This window comes from Myotis yumanensis, unplaced genomic scaffold (genome assembly GCF_028538775.1).
Source record: "Myotis yumanensis isolate MYYU_CA2020_CCGP unplaced genomic scaffold, mMyoYum1.0.hap1 SCAF_1, whole genome shotgun sequence".
In the NCBI taxonomy this organism is placed as follows: domain Eukaryota; kingdom Metazoa; phylum Chordata; class Mammalia; order Chiroptera; family Vespertilionidae; genus Myotis; species Myotis yumanensis.
In genome coordinates this window covers 93,037,963-93,061,211 of record NW_027223752.1, presented here as the reverse complement: position 1 = coordinate 93,061,211, position 23,249 = coordinate 93,037,963, and the positions used below count along the sequence as shown (strand labels likewise).

Here is a 23,249-nt window from a genome sequence, read left to right as displayed (position 1 = left end):
ACTACAGAGGGTTGAGAATTGATTATACAGATGACTTTTTGTTTAAATAAGAGTCTTATTGTAACTCAAAGCACACTTTGCAATGAGGCCTTCTTTAGTTTGATGGTGGAGAGATAGAGATGGGAAAGATGTGGTGACTTCCTTGGCCCTGGGAAGTCTCTACATGAGGCATATGAACTCCTGAACCCTGGCTCCTTTCCCTTACACTGGAGTGTCCTGTAGTGCCTCTGAGATATAGCTGGGTTCATGCCGCAGTGGTAGTTTGCTAGGGCCTTGTGGGTTACAGGATCCTAGGAAGCCTATTTACTCCAGAGATCAGCAACATCAAATTGGCCCTGCCCTTCCTTCACTTCTTGCATTAAAGGGCAATATTAGTCTTGCCATGACGCTAAATCAATTCCAAAGAAAATCACTGGGTATGTGCTCCTTTTATTAAAGGGACAGATGACGTATTTCAATCATATTTTGTCTCTTAAAATCAAATCAATATCCAGGACACTTACGCAAAGAGAATTTTCCCAGAAATAAATGCATTTTCTATATTCAGAATAAATCATTTATTATTCTAAACACATATAACTTCCAGGAGATAATCTGAAATATTACTGACGATTTACTACTTCCCATAGTTACAGGTGCATATGCAGAGGTGTAGAAGTTAAGGTTGTGGATTGCCTAGATTAACCTTTATCAACCTCACAACACAAGTTCCATAAACCTGAAACTTCACATATGAACATATATTGCAAGCTCATTGTGTGCCAGGCATTATGGTAGTACTTTACCTGCATTATCTCAATTTATTTCACAATAGTCTTATGAAGGAGGCCCTACTGGTACTCCCACTCTACAGGGGAGGAAATATGTGCTTACTTCAAGTCAGCCAGGAATGGCAGGACCAAGTCCACATCGTCGGCTGTGTGACATCACAGCCTGTGTGCTTAATCACCCTCTAGGAAAGTGGCTTTAGGTAATGAGGGTCAAAGAGGGCAATGTATCTGGCAGCCCTTGAAATCTGTAAATAGTTAAGGAACTGTTACTTCAGATCACTGGATCAAGAGATTACTTTAGGAAAACAGAAATGGTGCACCTTCGCCGCTGTTAGGCATCTCCGAACATTAAAGAGCGCTGGGCCTGGAAAAGGGATGAACTGTATTTGAGTTTATTTGTTAGTGCTTAAGTCTGTTTATTTTTCTTTTAAAACTCTTTTTAATAGGCCAAAGTCTCATAATAGAAAGATTTTATCTTAAAATCTACCAGACTGAGAACATATTTACAGAGACATTAATGACAGGCTTGAAGGGCATTTGTTAGTGAAGAAATTATATACAGAAAGAGTTGTTAATTTCTGCACCAATGATGTCATTTTTAAAGAGATAATCACTTCCATTATTTTTAGTTACCAAAGACTAATAAACTCAACCTGAAAAGCTCTAGCATTGTTCAGGGACAGGATGCTGTTACTTCTCCTACCTTCTTTCTAAAATCTGTAGAATGAGAAATGAAGTACCTGTCAGTTAGCAAGATACTTGGGTTGCATTTATTGACACACTTAGAATTTACAGATGCTTTACAGAATGGCTAGTGATTATGCCTCCAGTTGGTAAAATAGCTAGCAATTAGTCCCAGCAGAAACGACACATCCCAGGGTAGGACTACTGTCATGCCTTGGAAATGGGAAATGAATTCTCTAAGATCAGAAACAATGTCAGTTGTATTTGAAATGACACTGGAAACCACATTGTAATGGACAATTGTACAGGGGTGAACAGGGACTAAAGTGTGATAATAGGATTTAAAAAATTTGATTTCATTGGTTCTTGCCTCTATTTGCATTTTTCATCACAATAACCTTTGCCTGTAGGTTCTACCCTGGGAAATTTTTTCCCCTTTAGTTTATTCTAGGTGTCTGGATTGATTAAAAGTCAATAAATGCATAGTCTTAGAAAACATGAATGGGTTAACAGAATTTTTGCTTTCTCTGTCAAGTCATCTATTGATTGGACAAGACAGTTGCATTGTGCACAGCGTGGAACACTGTGGTGATCACTTAGAGACAACACAGGGCCGAGGCAAAGACTTCAGGAGAAGAACTGATATGGCCAACACCTGGAACAGCTCTGGATCTCAGAGAGGAAGAAACATCCAGGAGGCATCTAGCCTGTCTACACTTGCCTAGGAGGAGAAGAGCTCCTAATTGATAAGGTTAAGGTTCGTACGAAATTATATGAAAGTGATTCATAAAAATGGAGAAGAGATGCTTAGCTGAGTCTGTGTTACCTCATCTGATCCCCAGGGAAACTCTGTGGGTGATGTAAAGCTGATAGCTTCATTTTACCAGTGAGAAAATGGAGGCGTGGAGACAGGGTGGGGGATGGGAGGAGATGAAAATAAAAAAGTGCATCTGCCTGGTGCCATGTTGGTTAGGATTTTTCGAGATGGAAGTGTGGCAGAAGGCATTTTAGGAAAAGAAAACAGCATGGTCAAAGGCATAGCAGTATGAATATGCAAACTTATTTCAGGAAAGATGCTTGGATGGATTTTCCTAGAACATCGGTATTAACAGTTTCAGGAAAGAATGATGGAGATGGTGGTAAAAAAGGTGGCCTAGAGCCAGATTCTTGAATACATGACACTACGAACCACTGATGATTTAGCAGCAGAGGAGTAAATGATTGCTAGGGCTTTGGGAAGATATTCCAGAGAGCAGCATGCAGGATAGAATGGAGAAGTAAAATTTTCTGGGAGGTAATTTGGTAATTTCTCACAACAGATCCAGAAAAAAAAACAACACTAAACTGGAGGAATGTAAATAGAAGCAGGTGGATTCAACCAATTTTGACAGCACATTAAAGGGGCAGGTGGTGAAGAGGGAGGGGTTGATATTGTGTATTTCATTAAATAATTAAACCAAGAACTAAAATTCCAGATTGTTGAAACAGTAAATAATAATTCCCTTTTAGATTGCTATCTTGAAACTTGCCAATACACACATTCAGTCAAGAATACGTTTGCCTACGAGAAACCTTCAACTTTAAATTTTACTCAGCTGTGATTTTGACATTGGGAATCCTAGTGATGCAATTCTGTTGCACACCTAAGTGAACAGGAAAAAAGAGAGGACTATGTACCACTGAAAATAACAGATGCAATTTTAAATATTAGGTTTAAAATTTGATGTCTTTTGCACCAGGACCTAACTGTGTATTGACACTTACATGCATAAATGGGAGAGAGAAGTGAGAAAGGAAAGGGCTACTGTGATATTGGTGAAATATGTGCTGGAAGATGTACTTTGTTTTTTCTTTTTAAATAAATATCAAGATATCATATTAGATAGTCTCATAACCTGAAATCATTGGAAACATTTCAAGGGTTCAGGAACTTCCTGATGTAAAATGAATTTACCTTGAAAGAGGCTTGACAAATTTCATCGAATCTTTAAAGGCATCTATGACACCCAAAATAAAACAAATCACTGTTAAAATTATGGAAGTGCCTCACTCCACAGAACAGATAGGACCATGAATTTTAAAAAGTGAACAAGAGGATTTTCTAATTTAAAAGGCACTTATGTTTGTGCTTAGATAAGGCAACTAGAGATAATTAGCACTCTCTAATTTTTTGCTTTTGTTACTTCATGTTCAGATATAGTCTTAAAGCTAAGGCATATCTGCAGTCTTAATAAACTAGTGAATCTACACATTATTTTCTCTTTTACTTATACTTTATGACTCTTGTAAGGAGGCTGGATAGATTTCAGAAATCATTTAGTTCAACACTTGGCTATAGGCAAATCCACATCCAAATCGTCTCAGGTGGGGGATTATTTATTTTTCAGCATCTGGAGGTCCCCCATGCCCTCTAGGAATGTGTGCAGATGTGTCATAGCAGGAATCCTCGCTACTGGGAGATATTTGTCTTTGCAGAGAGTTCAGAGACATTCTCAGCATTACATGAATATGACGGTTCTTTTCTCTCTTCGTCTGTGATTCCCAGTCCAGGACGCTCTCCCAGGCCATCAGAGTTAGGACATCACAATGTGGTTGGGTAAGTACTGCAGAAACGACAGTGGTGCTCACGGCAGGCATTTAAGAACAGATTGGAAAGCTGAAAGTCCCATGCCAAAGGAAACCATCCTCCAAAGATAGGGACTAAGGATGCGACCTAATTAGTCTTCACTTCCCTAATTTCCCTGATTACAGATCTCCTTTTACCCTCTGTGCTACACCTGGCAAGTTCCCCGAGACATAGACCCATCAAAAAGGCAGAATACTGATGCAGTGCAATTTACGGGAGAGCTGTGCTATGCTCAGCTATGTGGCCAACAATGAGACCTAACCAACAAGGAAGCCCCTGAGGCATAAAAAGCAGCCGGTCCAGATAACAGTGCTACTGTGGACTTCAAAACAAATGAAGAGAGAGACACTGAATGTCAGCTCACAGTTGGGGAACTTCATCAGAGAGAGGGCAAGGTTCCTGAGGACCGAGGCATGGAAGCAACAGCTGACTACACTCTACCTAGATGAGCAGATCCAGATGGCACTTCCTTAGCTAGAATTCTTGGTCATGGGCACCTGAGTGGGATTTATAGTCCCTGGAAAGGAAGGCAGATCCCTGCAAATCTGTGTAAACCGGTGCTATGGAGATGCTGAGCCACAAAGGGCAGGTCTTAACCAGGCCACAGGTTTTTGTTTTTGTTTTTGTTTTTGTTTTTGATGCCTATGGTTTCTTCTAGGACTTTTATGGTTTCACGTCATACGTTTAAGTGTTTTATCCATTTTGAGTTTTCTATTTTGTATGGTGTAAGTTGGGGGTCTAGTTTTATTTTTTTTTTGCATATACCTGTCCAATTTTTCCAACACCATTTATTGAAGACACTGTCTCTGCTACAATTTATGCTCTTGCTTTCTTTGTCAAATATTAATTGAGCATAGTGGTTTGGGTCAATTTCTGGGTTCTTTATTCTGTTCTAATGATCTACATGCCTGTTCTTGTGCCAGTACCAGGCTGTTTTGAGCACAGTGGCTTTGTAGTGTAACTTGATATTTGGTATTGTGATTCCTCCAACATTGTTTTTCTTTCTCAAGATTGTGGCAGCTATTTGCTTTCCTAGCAATATCTTTACTGATACATCTCCTAGGAAAATGGAAACTAAAGAGAAAATAAACAAATGGGACTACATAAAAATGAAAAGCTTCTGCACAGCAAAAGAAACCATCATCAAAATAATAAGAGAGCCCACTACATGGGAGAACATATTTGCCAATGATACATCTGATAAGGTGTAATCTCCAAAATATATAAGGAACTCATACAATTTATCGAAAGGAAGACAAACAGTCCAGTTAAAAAATTGGCAAAGGACCAAAATAGATACTTTTCGAAAGCGGACATACAGAAGGCCGAAAGACATATGAAAACATGCTCAAAGTCACTAATTATACGAGAGATGCAAATCAAAACGACAATGCGGTATCACCTCACACCTGTCAGAATGGCTATCATCAACAAATCAACAAACAACAAGTGTTGGAGAGGATGTGGAGAAAAAGGAACCCTTCTGCACTGCTGGTGGGAATGCAGACTGGTGCAGCCACTGTGGAAAATAGTATGGAATTTCCTCAAAAAATAAAAAATGGAACTCCCATTTGACTCAGTCATCCCACTTCTAGGAATATATCCTAAGAAACCAGAAACACCAATCAGAAAGGATACATGCACCCCTATGTTCTTAGCAGCTCAATTCACCATAGCTAAGATTTGGAAACAGCCTAAGTGCCCATCAGCAGATGAGTGGATAAAAAAACTGTGGTACATCTACACAATGGAATACTATGTAGCTATAAAGAAGACGAGCTCTTACCATTTGCAACAGTATGGATGGACCTGGAGAATATTATCCTGAGTGAAATAAGCCAGTCAGAGAAAGATAAGAATCACATGATCTCACTCATATGTGGACTCTAATGAACCAAATAAACTGATGGTCAAAAATAGTCATAGAAGCATGAACAAACTGTTGAACCTCAGAGGGAAGGCAGGGGAGGGTGGGTGGGAAAAGATCAACCTGTATGCATATATGCATAACCCGTGGACACGGACAATGAGGTGGTGAGGGCCTGGAGTGGGGGAGATGGGAGCAGGCTGGAAGAGGTTAAAGGGGGGAAAAAGGAGGAGCTATGTAAAAATTTCAACAATAAAGATAAAAAATACTTTAATTTTTCATGTGTTGAGATCCTGCTCATGCTGAGCCCTTCTTTGGACTAGATCTGTTAAGTTGTGATGCAGAGGGGTGAAGAGGACAAACTCTGGAGCCTAATTACCTGGATTAATCCTGACTCCACAGTAGCTATTGAACCTGTTGAAGCCTCAGTTTCATCACCTGCAAAATGGGTATAATAATGCCTGGGACAGAGAAAGTCTTCAATGTGCAGATTAGCTAAAATAAGCATAAAATGTTTGGTATAGTGTCTGCCACAGAGTCAATAAGTGGTACTTTTATAACAATTATTACGATCGGTGACAATGACACTAAAGAAAGAGTGGCAGATAAAATGAAGGAGAAAGTCAGAAAAGTCCACGTGCTGAGGTTACAGGAAAAAATAGAGAGAAATATAATGACCTGCACTGAGCAAGGCTTAACATCTTGGATCTTTAACTAAGGGAAAAGAAAGAAGCACGCAATGGTAGTAAATTAGGAATATGGAGAAATTATCATCGTTGTTTCCTTTTATTTGTGTTTATTGTGTGTGGTAGGGTGATTACCAGTTTTATTTGAATGTTTTATAAGCTGTTAGATTTATCTACTGAGAATGAACAGATAAATAGGGATGTTATTCAGCTGTGCCGTGTCATGGGTTCTCACAGCCAGCTCTTCGGCTAACTTTCAGACAAGGTTAATTAACGAGGGAAGTTCACCGTGGAGGGAGGAGGGGGAGCGCTGGGTCTGTTGGATGATTCATCTTGTGGTGGTGGTGGTGGGAGGTGATGAATCTCCTCTTGTTAGTGGTTCTGGGGAGGGGTTAGGCATTGGAGGGAAACTTTTATGATACCTTGAGAAAGATGTACTGACTGAGTTATGTCACAGGAGTGTGATCACTTTAACATATATGATTGGATGGAAATGGGAACAGCTCCTAAATCCTTTCCAGTCCTAGACATCCATGATTGTACTTTTTACTATTTTGTTTCTCAAAGGCCCCTTCCTACAGCAAGGTGTCTTCCATCCTAAACCCAAGGAGCTCCAGAAACTCTTCTTCTTTATGTTTTCATCATGTTCCCTTCTCGTTCACCACTCACAGGTGACATGTCACCTGCTCAGGGAGACCTTCTGTGACCCCCCTAACTAATGTGGGGCCCCCACCAGCCATGTCCTCACATTATCTTGCTTCACTGTCTGTGTAATAGTGTAGCCTAATGGTTGAGTACATGGGGTTTTGAGCCAGAATCCCAGAGTTCAAAACCTAGTTCTGTCTCTTCAACGTGTGACCTTGAGATATGCAATCGATCTCTTCTGCCTTAGTTTCTTCATCTGTAAAATGAAAACAATGGACTACTTTCTTCTAGGATTTTGGCGGGGCTAATACATGTACCCAGTACCATGCCCCACACCTTGCAGTGTGCATAAATGTTAGCTGCTGTTATTTTAGTCCTCATCGCTCTCTGAAACCACCTTCTTTATTATTCCCTTCTCATCATGTTGTCATTGTCTGTCTCCCCCGGTTAGAATGCAATGCCATGGAAGCAGAGACTTTTTAATGTTAGTACTGCGTTTCCAGGATCTAGAAGAGGCTTCATAGTAGGAGCTCAGTAAATATTTGTTGAATGAATGAATGTTGTATTAATATTTAAAACGTTAGTTTGCCCAATTTCAGCTCATGTTACTGAGGTTCCCCTATAGTAAAACAAACAAACAGAACCCAAGCTATTTGGTTTCTTGCCTAGATTGAAACTCATACTACTTTCCCATATTATTTTTTTACTCAGACATCCCACATTTTTGCAGATCCAAAATTTTACAGAGCTTTTACATCTCTAGTTTGTCATGTGGGTGTTATACATTCTTTCAGAATATTAAATTATCTAATGACATTGAATTACACTAAATATTCCTTTTTCAAATTATACCTCTCCTGTCCTACCTTCTTCACTCCTGGGATATGTCCCCTACGAACCAGTAAAAACCACTAAAGGTGAAGAACAAATGCTGACAGACAGACAGAAATCCTTGAAAAGAAGCCCTACAGCTCCTGAAAGCTGGACACAAAGAATATATCTTTTTTGCATTCAAATGACAATAATCATTAAACCCATGTTTTACCAATAGAAACCAAACTGGCTAATGCTACACAGTAATAACTAATAAATGTATTGTGCTCAGCAAGGTAGGAAAATACAAAACGATCCTAAGGATAGAGCCTGGTTTGTTTTCCTCCAACATATCTCGTAACGGGGTCTGTAGGGTAAAGCAGCAGCAGGTGGCCACTCAGGCCCTCTCCTTCACTCTGACCCTGTTAAAAGTTATGGCTGCTCTGAGCCTGCCTTTTAGACTAGTCAGCTCAGGTTTGGGTGGTGCACGGAAGGGCCCGATTCCCAATCTGCTGTCTTTTTTTCTCTGAAGAATTCATGTCAAATACAGTGCCTGACTCTGACTTTTATGCAGAGTCTTGATTTATATCAGGTTTTTAAGGCCTGATAATACGGACTGTTACCCTCGCTGACGGGGGTCACCTTAAAGAGCTTAGCTGTCAAAAGCCCTACACTCTGAAATAGGGAAAGGTTGTGGGGACCATATTCATAGTACAATATACTTCTGTTTATCCTCCACATGTAATAAATATTGTTTGAGAGGTTGGTTAGTGTGATATGATTCACATTGCCAAAGGCATTTCATAAGTTTCATAGGTCTTAATTTATGTCGCTATAGTAACTAAAATGATATAATAATGCAGATTGCAGCTCTAGACTTGGTCTTCATTGTTGTGGGGAACATATAATCTGTATACTGAGTATTCTATGTGCTAAGGTATAAGATTTCTGATGTCCAACCTGATTTTCGTATTTACATGTATGAATTTCAGTGGCCAGTCTGAAATATTAAAATGGACAGTCTTTCTCTCAAGAGAAAGGGAGACTTTGAAGAGTTAAGTGGGAGAATTGGAATTCTGATAAGCAGCAATTACAGAATTCTCATTTTAAGGACTGATATATATTTGGCTCACCTTCTCTGATAAAGTGAATTTCTAACATGTGCTGAGGCCCTTGGTGCGTTATTCACAAGTGCTTTAAGAAAAGGCCTGATGTTGAGGCATTTGGTGTAGCAGTAATGTCTGAAGTGAGTCTAAGGCAGCGGTTCTCAACCTGTAGGTCGAGACCCCTTTGGCAGTCGAACGACCCTTTCACAGGGGTCGCCTAAGACCATCCTGCATATCAGATATTTACATTACAATTCATAACAGTAGCAACATTACAGTTATGAAGTAGCAACAAAAATAATTTTATGGTTGGGTCACAACATGAGGAACTGTATTTAAAGGGCCAGAAGGTTGAGAACCACTGGCTTAACGTGTAATGAAGCCCTACCTTGAGGCAGGAAGATAGCTAAGAACCCTGTGGGTTGCTCAAGACCACATGTATCAATTATACGGACCCAACGCACGCAGTTGGGAAACTCAATACAAATGATCCAGGATTGACCTAAGACAGAGCTATTTCCACTTCCAGAGCCCAGCTTACCTTATATCCTGATGATTTGATGTGCACGCCGCGTTTGGTCAGAGTAGATTTCATTCGGATGAAAAAGGAACGCTCAAGGGTGTTGTCAGTGGTTAGCAGACTGGGACTGGTTGACTCCACTGAGGAATACAAAGACATACACACGATTTAGATCTCTGCACAGCCCCTCACAGCTACTGCTCAGGTGCAGTCCTTGAGTTCACTAAAAATAAATGACTGATAGGTGCTAAGAGCCCAGTAATCAAGTTACCTCATTTAGAAAATGTTTACTTTGCAGAAAATAAAAAAGAAAAATTAATTTATCCAAGTAACTTCATTCCAGTTTCTAGCAAGAGTTTTTGGGGCCTTTTAATTCCCAGCAGCTCCCTAAGTGAGGTCTGATAGCAACTAAGCAGTGACAGCACATCTGGAGGGTTGGCCGGTGTGCGTGGAGAGAACTGTCATGAAAAAGAAAGACTCCCCAGACTGACGGGATCAACTAAGACTCAGGCAGAGCTGCTTCTGCTTCCCAGGAAGGGTAAGGATGGCTTGCTCCTTGTTCTCCCTGAGAATCCCATCTTGTGTCATTGACCTCCTGGGGCGTTCTGAGAACCACAGAACCATCAAGTGCCCTTGCGTTCTTGAGTTGGTTTTCTTCAGTGGGGAACAGGAAGCATGAAAACTTCTCAACTGACTGAAGACAGAGGGCTGAGGGTGGGATGTACAGACAGAAACAAGCACCAGCTCCTCACAATCCCAACTTTCCATTCCCGTTGCTAACGGCAGCCTGTCCCCTGCCCTCCCCCAAACAGGAAACAGTCTCTGGGTCCCCCCTTCCCTGCTTCTAGGATGGGAAAATAACAGTGTCCTCCCTTAGTAAGACGCTCTTTCCTTTTACATATTTTTAGACTAAGTACAATGCATTTTTACTTATGAAACTTAAAATGGTAGTTTGCCGTCTTGCTGATCTAAAAAATGCCTTTATTCATAAGACTGGAAGGCAACATAAGTCTATTTTCTTTAAAGTCAAGCTTCTAAGGTATCATATAAATTTGTTTTTCCTGCAAAAAAATAATTTTGGGCTGTTTAAGCCTAATAAACGCTCTCATTTTATTCCTCTAAAATAGTGCTTTTAAAGTTTTTCTTATTCTAAAACAAAAAAAAGTTGCAACAACAAATAGTATTTCTTTTGAGCAGCCCTTATTCTGATATTCTCAAAGTAGAATATCAAAATAGCACTGATATTCTCTGGATGGGGGTAAAGATTTAAGAATTAAATATATAGTTTATGAAAACAAAGGAAAATAGGCCCAAAACTGTACAATTTATATTATATAAAATATTCCATATTTCTAAGGCAAAGACATCTCTATTTTTTTATATTAAACATTGTGCTCAGACGAAAGAAGAATGAGAGCTACTGTAATAAGAGAAAGCTTGCTATATGTGGTCAGTGGCCTTCCTGTATCATTCCTGTCTGAATGTGACTATATTTTCCTATATTTATGGCATTTCTATTCTGGGGTGATGGAACCACTGACAAGTGTCCTTTTCTTATGTCCCTCTCTTAAGATTTTCTTTCTTTTTTTTGTTTTAGAGAGAATGGATCTGATGTCATTTTAAATGTACAGCTTTTTATCACTCGAGGGAAAAGCAGAGCCATGTTATATTTAGTACTTTCATTTCTTCTGATTAAATATGAATTACTATGAAATTTTTCTCATCATCTAACACACCATAATACGCCAACAGCTTTTTAATACACTATATAAGCACAAACTTCTGCTCTAAGAGTTTAATTTACCCCTCTAATCCAATCACATCAACCTTATTTCTCTTATCAGAGATTCCCATTTTGAATTAAATGAGCTCATTAGTTTTAATCAAAAGCAGAGAGATCAAAACTTAAACGTAAATGCTTTAGATCAGAACTGTCAGTCAGCCGTGCAGTTCTATTTTACTAAAACACAAGATCAGAGACCCTTAGAACCAATTTTTTTTCTCGTAAGGGATGCCGAGAGCTTGAAGATGTTATATCCTTTTTTTTCCCTCCCAAGGACAGATTATACATTTAAGGTTAGACTTAATTTATAGCAGTTTTTCATCCTGGTGGAAATGGAAAACTATGCCAATCTACTGTTGTCCCTTTCACATTTATTGGCCCTGGTCCTCAGAGACTTGAACTAACGTGCTGCCATCAGAATCCACACCGCAAACTCGGCCTTAAAAATTCAGCTCTGTTCAGCAAGATTGTGTTTGCAATAACTGAGGACAAATGAAACTTCCCAGAGAAGTGAAATATGGTCAGGGCTAGGCTTCTGGATACCCTACCCCAGTAAAGAAGGAGCCATCTACCTGTAGAAGAGTGAGCAATTTAGGCACCATTAGAAATTGTTATTGTGCTCAGTGTGGGACTGCACAGCAAACACTTAGCATGCACATTAGAGACCACAGCATGGGTACTTTCCACTGAATGGGGATGCGAGACACAAGCTTCCCATGAGCTCTGGAGGCGGAACATTGTGTGCCCTGAATGAAGCAGTGGACACAGCACCCCCGTGTGTTACAACAGTAATTGTCTAAACATACAGGGCTGTGTTAATTCAACCCATGACAGCTGGTGTGCAGTTGTCAAAGTCAAAGTCAGGTTTTGCCCCATGGAAGCTGAGATTTAAATCTAAACTGGCCCTCAAGCTTTATTTCAAGAGTGTGGAGGGATGGCGTTGAGGAGAAGGGTTTGATTCCTGATGAAGATTTCTCTTTTAATCCCATATGACTGTCTGCTTCTGAGAAGGGGCAGAGGTCATGAGCCACACTGTCCCTATCAAAGGAGCATGTGACAAACTCTTTTGGCACCCATACCACAGCCATGTTTGCTCAGGGCCAGCCAGCATGCTGTGGCCATCCCAGCTCCCACAATGGTGTCTGTCCTGTACACAGACAGAGGGGAGGCGTCCTAAGTGTCTCAGGTGAGAAGCACCATGTTCACGAAGGTTCTGCTTGGGACAGAGCCAAGGCAGCATGGCCCTGATGGGTGATAGGACTGCGGCACTCAACAGAGAAGGGGTGTGTGCATGTGTGTGCGTACGCACCTGTGTGTGCATACATGTATGTGTGTGTTGGGGGGAGTATGAAGAGAGGGTGGAGTAATGAGAAACGTATCCTTAGGACTGGAGCTACATAAAGACAGTGGGAACCAGTCTATGTCAAAGAAGCATTTTAGAGAGCTTTCTAGGAATCAAAGACTTTTCTGTGAACTCACTCAGGCAGGCCGTGATAGCTGCATGCTCTGATAAGAAATCTGGGATTCAGAGACGTTACATCTGCTGCCTGAGACACAGGAGAAATTTATGGATAAAACTGGATTAAGTGGTCAAAGCTTAGATGTGGCCAGTTTTGACCTATGAATGATAAACAAGGTGCTAAAAACAAAAACAAAAATAAGACGCATGCAACTCAAAGCTAGATAAAGAAATATACTCTCTTTTGCTGAATGTCAAGGGCCTCAACTTTTCAATAAATCTAAATTATCTCAGCTCTTGAAATGTCAGTTTTTGCATATTTTGTAAAATTTACAGAACAATTTATAGCAAAAGTTGTAATAATTTTTATGCTGGCAAATGCCACCACAATGTGAAACAATATCTGTGTTTTTCCACATCTGCTTATGATTCCCTAACTGGTTTTGGAGTTTCTGCTTCCTTATCATTATGTAGGGGCGGGAGGTGGCAGAGGGTAGGAAGGACGGGTGGCTGAGGACCATCTAGTTCTTGCCGGCCAATCCTAGGCCAGGTCCATTCTGGACACCTGTAGTATTCTCCCCAGGGTCTCTGCTGGTGAAGGAGATCAAAGCATACAGAGGGCCTTTCTTTTCAGTCACTCCAAGAGTTAGTGTAATTCTAAACGTCAGAACCCTCCAACTGCCACCAAATCCTGATGTATGAGGGAGAAAAACATTTAAAAATGTTAATTTTTGAGAAAACGGTGTTACTCTTCCATTGTGAACAAAGTATTTTTCCTTTTAAAGGAGAAGTGGAGTTGGGGGGTAAAGCATTAAGAGCTGGAACTACTCATATAATCTGCTACTGGGTTCCTGACCTGTAGAAACTATGTAAGATAGCTTTGTTGTTTTTAAGCTGTCAATATTTGGGGTAATTTGTTTTGCAACAGTAGATGACTAATATAACATCCACGTGGGAACTCTTTGGAAAAATCATTGCCTTGATTTGACATGTGACAACCATGTATGTGTGTACAACTCACGTGACAGAAGGAATGCGCTGCCCGATGTGTCAGTACCTGGAGAACCCACATGTGCAGGGAACGCTGCCTGCAATGCTGACTGCTGTAAGCAGGGCCTGTGTTCTCAAAGGTAAATGCTCAATTGATGTTTTAAAATGTGCAGTTTGCAAGAGATGCTATCAACAGTGTCATCTACAAGATTGTGAGATCTTGAAAAGCAGGCCTGATGTCTTTTTGTCTTTTGTGTCTATTCTCTGCTCCTCTCCAGCCTCCCTCATCTCCCCAAGTGCCTAGGATTGTGTTTTACATAAGCAGGCACTCAGTCTGCATGTAGAGTAAAGTAGCAGTCAGATGCTTTCTTTTAAGAAGAATTATTTTCTTTTACACCAAACATCCATTTCTCTCTCTCTCTCTCTCTCTTTCTCTTTCTCTCTCTCTCTCTCTCTCTCTCTCTCATCTCTATCTCCATCTCCATCTCCATCTCCATCTCCATCTCCATCTCCATCTCCATCTCCATCTCCATCTCTATCTCCATCTCTATCTCTATCTCTATCTCTATCTCTATCTCTATCTCTATCTCTATCTCTATCTCTATCTCATCTCTATCTCTTTTGGGGGCGGGGAGAGGGAATCATTGTGTCTTCTCCTGTACTCATCTCTTAGGAAGCGTTTTTTGCAAAGTGTTATTTTTAGAGTCATAGGCCAGTGGGTTTGGTTGTTGAAAGAGGACTGGCCTGATTTCTCCCAGAATCAGAGGATTCTTTGTTCTCTGTCTTCTGAGGGTTGGTTTTCGCCCCACTGGCCTGTCCTCTACCACGTGGCAGGGCAACTTTGAAGGGGGTCGCGGCTCTTAGGAGCCTGGCCTGGATCCTGCGCCCCCGGTGGCGAGACGGTGTCCACCATCTTCCATGGACACAGGGGGACCACCCCTTGGGTGTCATACACATGAAGTTCCAGCCGTTCCGCTCTGGCTCAGCAATCAGCCTCTCTCTGCTCCCAGCTTTCTCTGGAACACCATGAAAAAGCCACATTTATTTAGTCTCATTAGGGCTGATTCCCATTCCCACTCAGCTGCCAGCCTCAGCTTGGTTTAAAAACGTGTGAATCATTAACTGAAACTCTGGAGCATAGGTGTGAAAATAATTGTGGTTCAACAGTGATGCAATAAACTTCTTTCAAAGTAACATAAAAAATAATCCGTCAAGAAAGATCTGCCAACCCATGCCACCTGTCAGCGCCAGCTCCCTGGCAGTATCCACCTGCCTCGGGTGGAATCATAAGGCGTCATGTCGCCTCTCAGGTCCCTGCAGCTCGCCTCGCAGGGGTTCCTACTCGGCGCGGCTGTCCCCGGAGGGAGAGGGGCGCGTTCAGTGGCCGCCCGCTGCTCCACAGTTGGTGTTTGGATGTACCACGCTGGGGAAATATACACAGTGTCAGAGTCAAGCTGTTACCCGTGGGTGTTTCTGTACACAGCTCCTAAGCAACAGGAAAGTTCAAGGGGGAAACCCAGGTACGGTGAAGATAGCCTTTAGAGGATATGTCATCCAATGTGACCCATTTGGTAGCAGGCTGCGCGCTCCACAGAACATGCCGCATGAATACTGCCAGCGAGCGTTTTAAATCTTCGTGGAGACTCGCCATAAATGTTGCCACTTGAGGGATCTATTCTGGGAGAAAAATATAGCTTGTCCTCCTGGGACGCCGCTTGGATTCCATTACCAATATTGCGTATGGGATCGAGTGTGGCAATGCTTTTATCACGACTATAAAGTGGTTACGAGCCAATTCCTCATACAAAATATACTCAATAACATCGAGGCTTTTTTTTCTCCCCTTTTCTGTTTCCTTCTTTTATTTCCTTCCTTTCTTTCCTTCCCTTTTTTCTTTTCTTTTCTTTTTTTTAACGACAAACACGATGTCAGACAAAGGGCATCAGGCATGGTCTTTGTAGTACAAAACAAAATAACAATACATAAACACCTTTGTGAAGGCAGCTTGAAACCCCATGTTTTCTATTAAAAAGTCATGTTCAATCTTCACTGTTGATAGAACCGCATAGCTAACACAGAGAACATTGTATATCAGAAAGGTCAATAGTTATTATGAGCTACAAATATATTTTTTTCCATCCTTCAGGCTGTTTAGCGCATATCACAGCATGAGCAGCTGTCTTCTTTAATGCTTTTAAAATTAGACTCCCAAAGAGGGAGAAAAAATTATGGTTGCAATGATTGCTCTTTGCTTTTGTAAGTTTACTTTAATATACTATTTTATATACATGAATCTTCTGTGCAGCCCATCCACAGGGCAGTGACTGGGTGCCAGGATCGAGGTGAACTGCCGCATTTATGTTCTTAGCATTCTGGCCAAATCTCCATCTCAGACGCAGGTGCTGTGGACATGCTGTGTTTTAAAAGGAGTTATACGGAGGAGTCTGGTTACAGAGGCACTTGCAGATACACACATATGCATGCTGCCTTTCATTGCTGTAAAGCTCTCTAACTCCAACAATGGCATGTGATGAGAGACAGAGTGCACTGGGTGGAAAATCATGCAGCGATTCAAGCCTTTGATACACAAAGTACCCCTCTCCCCGTGCAGGCCTGTGGACCCGGAGTGTACCTCAAAAGTTCCTAAAGGCTGGTCTGCCTGCCTCTGGAACTTCTTGACCTTACTCAGCACAATATGAGTATTTTAAAGAGCACATGTAAGCATATATTACATGTTTTATTATAGCTCATTTTGCTTTGTTCAGATATTTAAATTAAATACTTATAGAGTATAATGAGATGGGGCCATTTGTAACAGTGCTTACATTTAGGAGGAAGAGAAAATACATAACAAGTTCTGGTAGTGATTAATGCTAGAAAGAAGAGGATGCAGAGTCAGTGGCTAAAGAGGGATGAGGGCCAATTTTGGTTGGGTGGTCCCAGGGACCTCCCTGATGAGATGGCATTTGAGAGGGACTAAGACATGTGGCTATCTGGGTGAAGATGCCATACACACCTCCATGCTCACAATTCGTGCTGCAGCTTTATGACTGCAGATTGGTAAAAGGCTTCACAGAAAACTATTATTTTAATAGATATGAACTAGTGACAAAGAAATTCTAGAAATGTTATCCTTTGAGCTTTGAAAACTGTTTTGGGTACTTTAAATTATTAGAACAGCCCCCTTCTGCATTAGTGCAGGTTAGATTGGAGGCTCTGTGTGTGTGTTGAAGACATGATCTGCTTTAAAAAAATTATTCTCATCCCTTTACTCCTCACATCCTCTTTGAAAACCATCACCTGTTCTCTATATCTATAGGTTTTTTCTATTTTGTTTTATTGTTTTTTTTTTTTTTTTTAGATTCCCCATAGAAGTGAAATCATAGGGCATTTGTTTTTCTCTGACTTATTTCACTCAACATAATACCCATAGGCTCACCTATGTTGTTGCAAATGGCAAGATGACATTCTTTTTAATGGGTGAATAATATGCCATTGTATATATGCATCACATTTTCTTTATGCATTCATCTATTGATGGACATGTAGGTTGCTTCCATATTTTAGGTTATTGTAAATAATTTTGCAATGAACACAGGGATGCACATGACTTTTTGAATTAGTGTTTTTTGTTTTCTTTGGATAAATGCCCAGAAGTATAATTGCTAGATTATATGACAATTCGATAAAGATTGAACATGTCTTTTTAAAAGCTAATATTTAATTTTTTGAGGAATGTTTATACTGTTCCCCATAGTGACTAATTTACATTCATACCAATAGTGTATGAGGATTTCCTTTTCTCAACATCCCCTCCAGCACTCGTTATTTGTTGATTTATTAATGACAGCCATTCTGACAGGTACGAGGCAGTATCTCATTGTTTTAATTTGCATTTCCCTGATGATTAGTGCTATTGAGCACCTTTTCATTTCTCTGTTGGCTATATGTATGTCCTCTGTGGAGGAATGTCTATTTAGGTCTTCTGCCCATTTTTAGCTGTATTATATGTTTTTTGTGTGTGTTTACTCTTTGAACTTTTGTCTAAAAATAAACTATTTATCTTTAGTATATCACTTATTTTAACGGAGAGAACTAAGGGAGGAGTTGATGGACAAAATTATTCAGTGTCCACTGCCCCTCAGATACACCCACTGGTGTCGTCAATGCTTTGGGATCCTCAGAGAGAGCAGCTGCTGTAGCAAAGTGGGATACAGACTGAGTAAATAAATGATATTGTTCTCTTCGGTGACTTTCAGTGATAAAAATAAAGAAACCTTGAGTATATTTACTGATTGAGAGGACAGTTTAAGTTGTTTACATTGGAAACACTAAATTAAGAATTTAAATATTAAGAGATATTTAATCAGTAATAGAGAAAGAGAAGGTAGCCTCTGAATTTGAGGGAAGAAAAAAAGGAGAATGTGATAAAAGAAAAAAAGAGGGAAGGGAAAAAGAGAGAGAGAGAGAGAGAGAGAGAGAGAGAGGGAGAGAGAAGGGAGGGAGGATAGGAATGGTAGTGAATAATTTAATAGAGTAAAGGTTGTTTGCTGAGACAAAGGAAGTGGGAGGAAAGGATTTTGAGAATGAAAAAAGCTATGAATCAGCTTCATGTGGGCAAAGCAACTAGAATCAGTAGAAAAAAGTAAAAAGATTGCACAGTGGCTACAAGTTGCATGCCTTAAATTTAGGAGCATTAACTTTCTAGGGTACCTACTACCAATGGCTTTGGGTTTTCCAGGTAATGCTCAAGACAATGAGGTTTTCTTGTGGATGGGAGCCAGCACAGTAGGACTGAAAGAAAGTCAATCGAGTAAGAGATCCCAAAGGGTTAGGAGATAAGCCAGTGAAAACTGACAGAGTGATTGATGAGCTGGGAATAAGGATGACAGGGCAGGGAATGGTGACATGGGTGAAGCTTCCAATAAAGGAGATTTGATCAGAGAATGATTTTTGAGAATATTTATTGCTTTTAAACAAGTTTGTTTATATTTATCTCCATTTTTTTCTGTTCATAGAAAATTTGCAAAATATAAGAAAAAAATATTCTCGATATTGAATCACTATCTTATATACCTAAAACCAATATAAGATTGTGTAACAATGATACTTAACTAAAAATAAATTTTAAAAAGTATCCCCAACAGCCTGTTACCCAGCTACTATTAGCATTGATATGTTTTGTTGTGGTCTTATTTATATATTTCAAAATTAGAATCATACCCATGTTTCCCATTTTTTAATGTTAAAAAAATTATAGCTCACTATGTGATAAGAACTCTACTTTTATTAGATAGTATTTGGGGGAATGAAAGGATGTTGGGGCTCTAGTGACTTCAAACACACTGTTTTATTGGCCATGTAATATTTCATTGCATGGTGATGAATTATTTTTTAAATTAACATTCTTCCACTTCCTTATTATTTCTTAGGGTTGAAATATAGAGAGAGTATTACTGGGTTAAACAGGATGAGCCTTTCAAAAAGCTAATTGCACAAACTGATTTCCAGAAAAGTTGTGCTGTGTCAGTTTATGTTTATCAACAATGTTGGATGGTGTTCATATTGATTGCAATCTTAAAATACTTGTTCTAATTTGATAAAAATTATTAAATTAGCAGAAGATACAGAAAAGGTACACTTTTGGGTCTCTCTGAAAAGTAATATGTAAAAACATCTTGTGTTTTTAATTTGCATTTTTATTTCTAATAAAGTTGAATAATGTTTTAACACATATTTATTGGCTAGTTAATTTTTTCAATGAGTAATATATTTGTATCCTCTGTGTATTTTCCAATTAAGTTTCTTATTCATTTGAATTAAATATACATATATTTTAAGGATATTATCTCTGAAATATTTCATGCAAATATTTCCCCATTTGTTTGCCTTTTACTTCTGTTAACAATGTTCACTGGTGCACATAAGTTTTTAAATTTTACATAGAAAAGTTCATTCATTTCCCCCTTGGTAGATTCTTTCATTGCTTTTGTGCCTTAGAGTGTTTTCTCAAAAATTGTTAATAGATATTTGGCATCTTAAAAACAAAGCGCAGTTAAAGGTCAAAGTCCAATTATGCCAATGGGGGGCTAAAGGTAAGTAAAAAAATGAGTTTCTTGCTTTGATAGTCAAGGACGTGTGTGTGTGTGTGTGTGTGTGTGTGTGTGTGTGTGAGAAGACCGCTGCAGGAGAACTGCAGGGCATGAGCTCACATCTTCGAGGAAGATGGGGAAGTGGTGTGGGTGTTGACAGACAATGGCACTGAGAACAGGTAAAGAATGCTATTTTTTTAAAAGAAAAAGTGGTGTTTTTAATTTTTTATTTTTTACAGTATTACAGATATCCCTCCCTTTTTACACCTATTGACCCTCTCTATGTTGGGAGTAATGGTGCAGAGGTGGCAGTGGGAACAAACTATAATGACACTCCCCTTTTATGGAGGGAGAGTCAGAAGCACAGGAATCATGACCTCTATTAACAGTGTCTCAAGATTAGCGGTCTGCATGGGAGAAAGGTTTCAATAAGCAGGAAGAGCAGAATTTACTCCTAATCTGGGTTCTCAGGTAATATAGGGGACACATGGTTAAATTTGAATTTCAGATAAACAAAGACTTTTTTTTCAATATGACCCGAATATGGCATATGAAGTTCAAATGTATTTTTATTTGCTAAATCTGGCAACCCTGCCCCTAGAAGAATGAGGAGTCTATGTGGCACAGAGCAAGGGTTTTGCATGAGAGCGGTCATGTGGTTATGAAATAAAGGATGAAGAACTAAGGAGTTTAGGAGATTGGCCTGAGATACTTTGGTTGAACAGAGAAACAGTTCTGAATGGCTGGAACTTTCTCAATGGAGAGTGGTAGAGAATGAAGCAATGACTGAACATCCAAATGAATGTTGGTGTGATCATGTGGCTTTTTCAAATTTGCCTTCTCCGGAGTGGGGCCGAGTACAATGGCCAGCTTTTATTTCCCTGGGGGAATGTGTGTGTTCTGAGGAGAGAGCGAGCCTGGCTTGGCAGGTCTCCACAACAGTCTCCTGAGCCCTTGTCTTCTGCTAATTTATTGTTATTTATCACAGAGGAGGAGCTTGGGCAGCTAGAATTTGTTGGTTTTATTATGTCTCTATTCCAGCACATCTTGAAGTGGTTATTTTTCAAAATGTTTTCAGTTAGAACTATTGTGTTAAATCCATCATCAATAAAAGATTGAGGGTTATTTATTGGAGAACATTCTTAGTAATTTTATTTACACTCTGCTATAAGTTAGAGAGGCCAGAAATGGGCAGTCATCGGATAATTAGCTCTACCTGTTATTTTGCTAATGAATATCAACGTTTGATGCCTTTAATTAGGCAAGTTTTCCTTTCTCTTATGATCCAGTAAGTTTCAGTGGTCACTGCTCTTAGTTCCTAAACAAAATCTTCTAATCTTTTGCTGGAAGTAGCCCTGCTTTACTGTGAGAAAGACAGGACTTCATCATAATCATGGTCAGTTAATATATAGGGTGTTCCAAAAATAGGTATATACACTTTAACAGTTTTAACAGTTGATAGCTCACTTTTGGAAATGAAATGTATTTTAACAAACATTGCCTTTGTAATTATTCAAAGTGTGTGTGTACATTCTTTGGGACACCCTATATGCGTAGACCTCATAATCTATGTATAGGCATCATTTTCACACCTGAACTTGACATTAAGTCATTTGTATATTTTCTTCAAGGCTATGCATAATCTTCTCAAGTGGTGGGAATAAAAAAAGTCATTTTTTAAATTCCATTTACATAGTTTGTAATTATCCTTGCTGTAGAATTACCCTTTTCTCTACAGTTTAACAAGATAAAAGCTATTGCTAATGGTGATGGTGAAAATGGGGAAGAGGCATCCTTTTTTCAAACTGGGTGCAAAGCAAATTTGTTATGATTGATATTAATTACTGCTCCTTTCCCTATTTTACAGATAGCTCTAATGATGCACTTGATACTTTTAACATCCACACTTTAACATTATATCAGATGGCTTCTGGGTCTAAATTATATATTCTATAATGGCAAATAATTATTTTAAAAACTGGCATCACGTATTCCTTGTTGCCTGGTAGCTGACGGCTCCCACTGCATTCATCCAAATTGTGGTTAATCCTCTCAACTGCAGGCCTCCAGGTACCTGTGGCTGCCCTGGTTCTGGTCCTTAGTTGACCTAATGTGAGGGTGGATCCATCTATTAACAGTAGGCTCTCCTTTGCCCATTTGTCCATTTTATTATTGCATTTCTTTCTCACAAACTCCATTTGCATGTCATTAGTAAAGTTCTGGGTATTTTTCAATAGCTTGAGAAGCTGCATTTAGAAATGACATAAAGGTTCAGATCATATACATGCAGAAAAATGTCTCCATCACCGTGCTTACCTCATGTTTTACTCAAAGCTATGACCTGCATTCCCTAGTTTCCTCCTTAATCATTTCAGTTACAAGCAAAACCTTATACATTCAAATACATTTCCCTGAAATAGTAAATGTTTTATACATAAAACACTTGATATCCAGCAGTCTTTTCTTCTTTAGAGAGACTTTAAATGGTTTTCACTCATTATACAAACAATGCACAGGTATTGTAATGGTTACTAATATTAATATTTTATATGGGAGATAATATTGATTTTACTTTCTTTTGGTGTTATATGTTGTTGTTTTTGGTGTTAAAACTGTGTTATATTCTTTGATATATGAATATATATGACAAAGTAGCTTATATCTAAAGTGAAAGCTAAAATATGTGGAGCCAACCTAGAAAGGTATTTATTCTTGCCCTTCAAAGTTTTTGTTGTTGTTGACGCTAATAACCAATATCTACAATCCTTTCTCTAAAAGTGGAATGCCTCTTCCCGACCAGGAAAAACAGCAGTGTGTATATAAGCAATTTAGGGGAAGCCAGAAGTAGTCTTAAAGGGGAAACAAGGGCAAAGAAGAAATTATCTTTCTACCAAGATAATGAGTTTGCTTTAAAAAGAATATTTTCTCTTACACAACTTGAAATCTAACATTTTAGGAGATGTATATAAGTCTAAAAACATAAAATTGGCAACAAAAATCCTCATTATTTTGACAATGATTTTTCTTTCTGTTTTTGGCTTGTTAGGGAAGAAAGAAAGCATTTAGATACATGCAGAACATGTAGGTAATCTCAGTAAGGTAATATTCTTGGGATTTTTCATATTTATACATTTTTTCCTACATTGTATTTTCACTACCCAAGAGCCCTGGCTGTTATTTTTTTCCTGAAGTGTGAAGATCACCCCAT

At 39.3% G+C, this 23,249-nt stretch overlaps 1 protein-coding gene across 7 annotated transcripts in view; it reads right to left on the bottom strand.

The window, feature by feature from the left end:
- NPAS3 (neuronal PAS domain protein 3) overlaps positions 1-23,249 on the bottom strand; it is a 901,514-nt gene that overhangs the window by 57,212 nt on the left and 821,053 nt on the right. For all 7 annotated transcript variants that reach the window (XM_070427757.1, XM_070427766.1, XM_070427774.1 and 4 more), the window contains one exon: positions 9,739-9,857. In XM_070427757.1, coding sequence (XP_070283858.1) covers positions 9,739-9,857 — 119 coding nt within the window. The remainder of the gene's footprint in view (positions 1-9,738; positions 9,858-23,249) is intronic.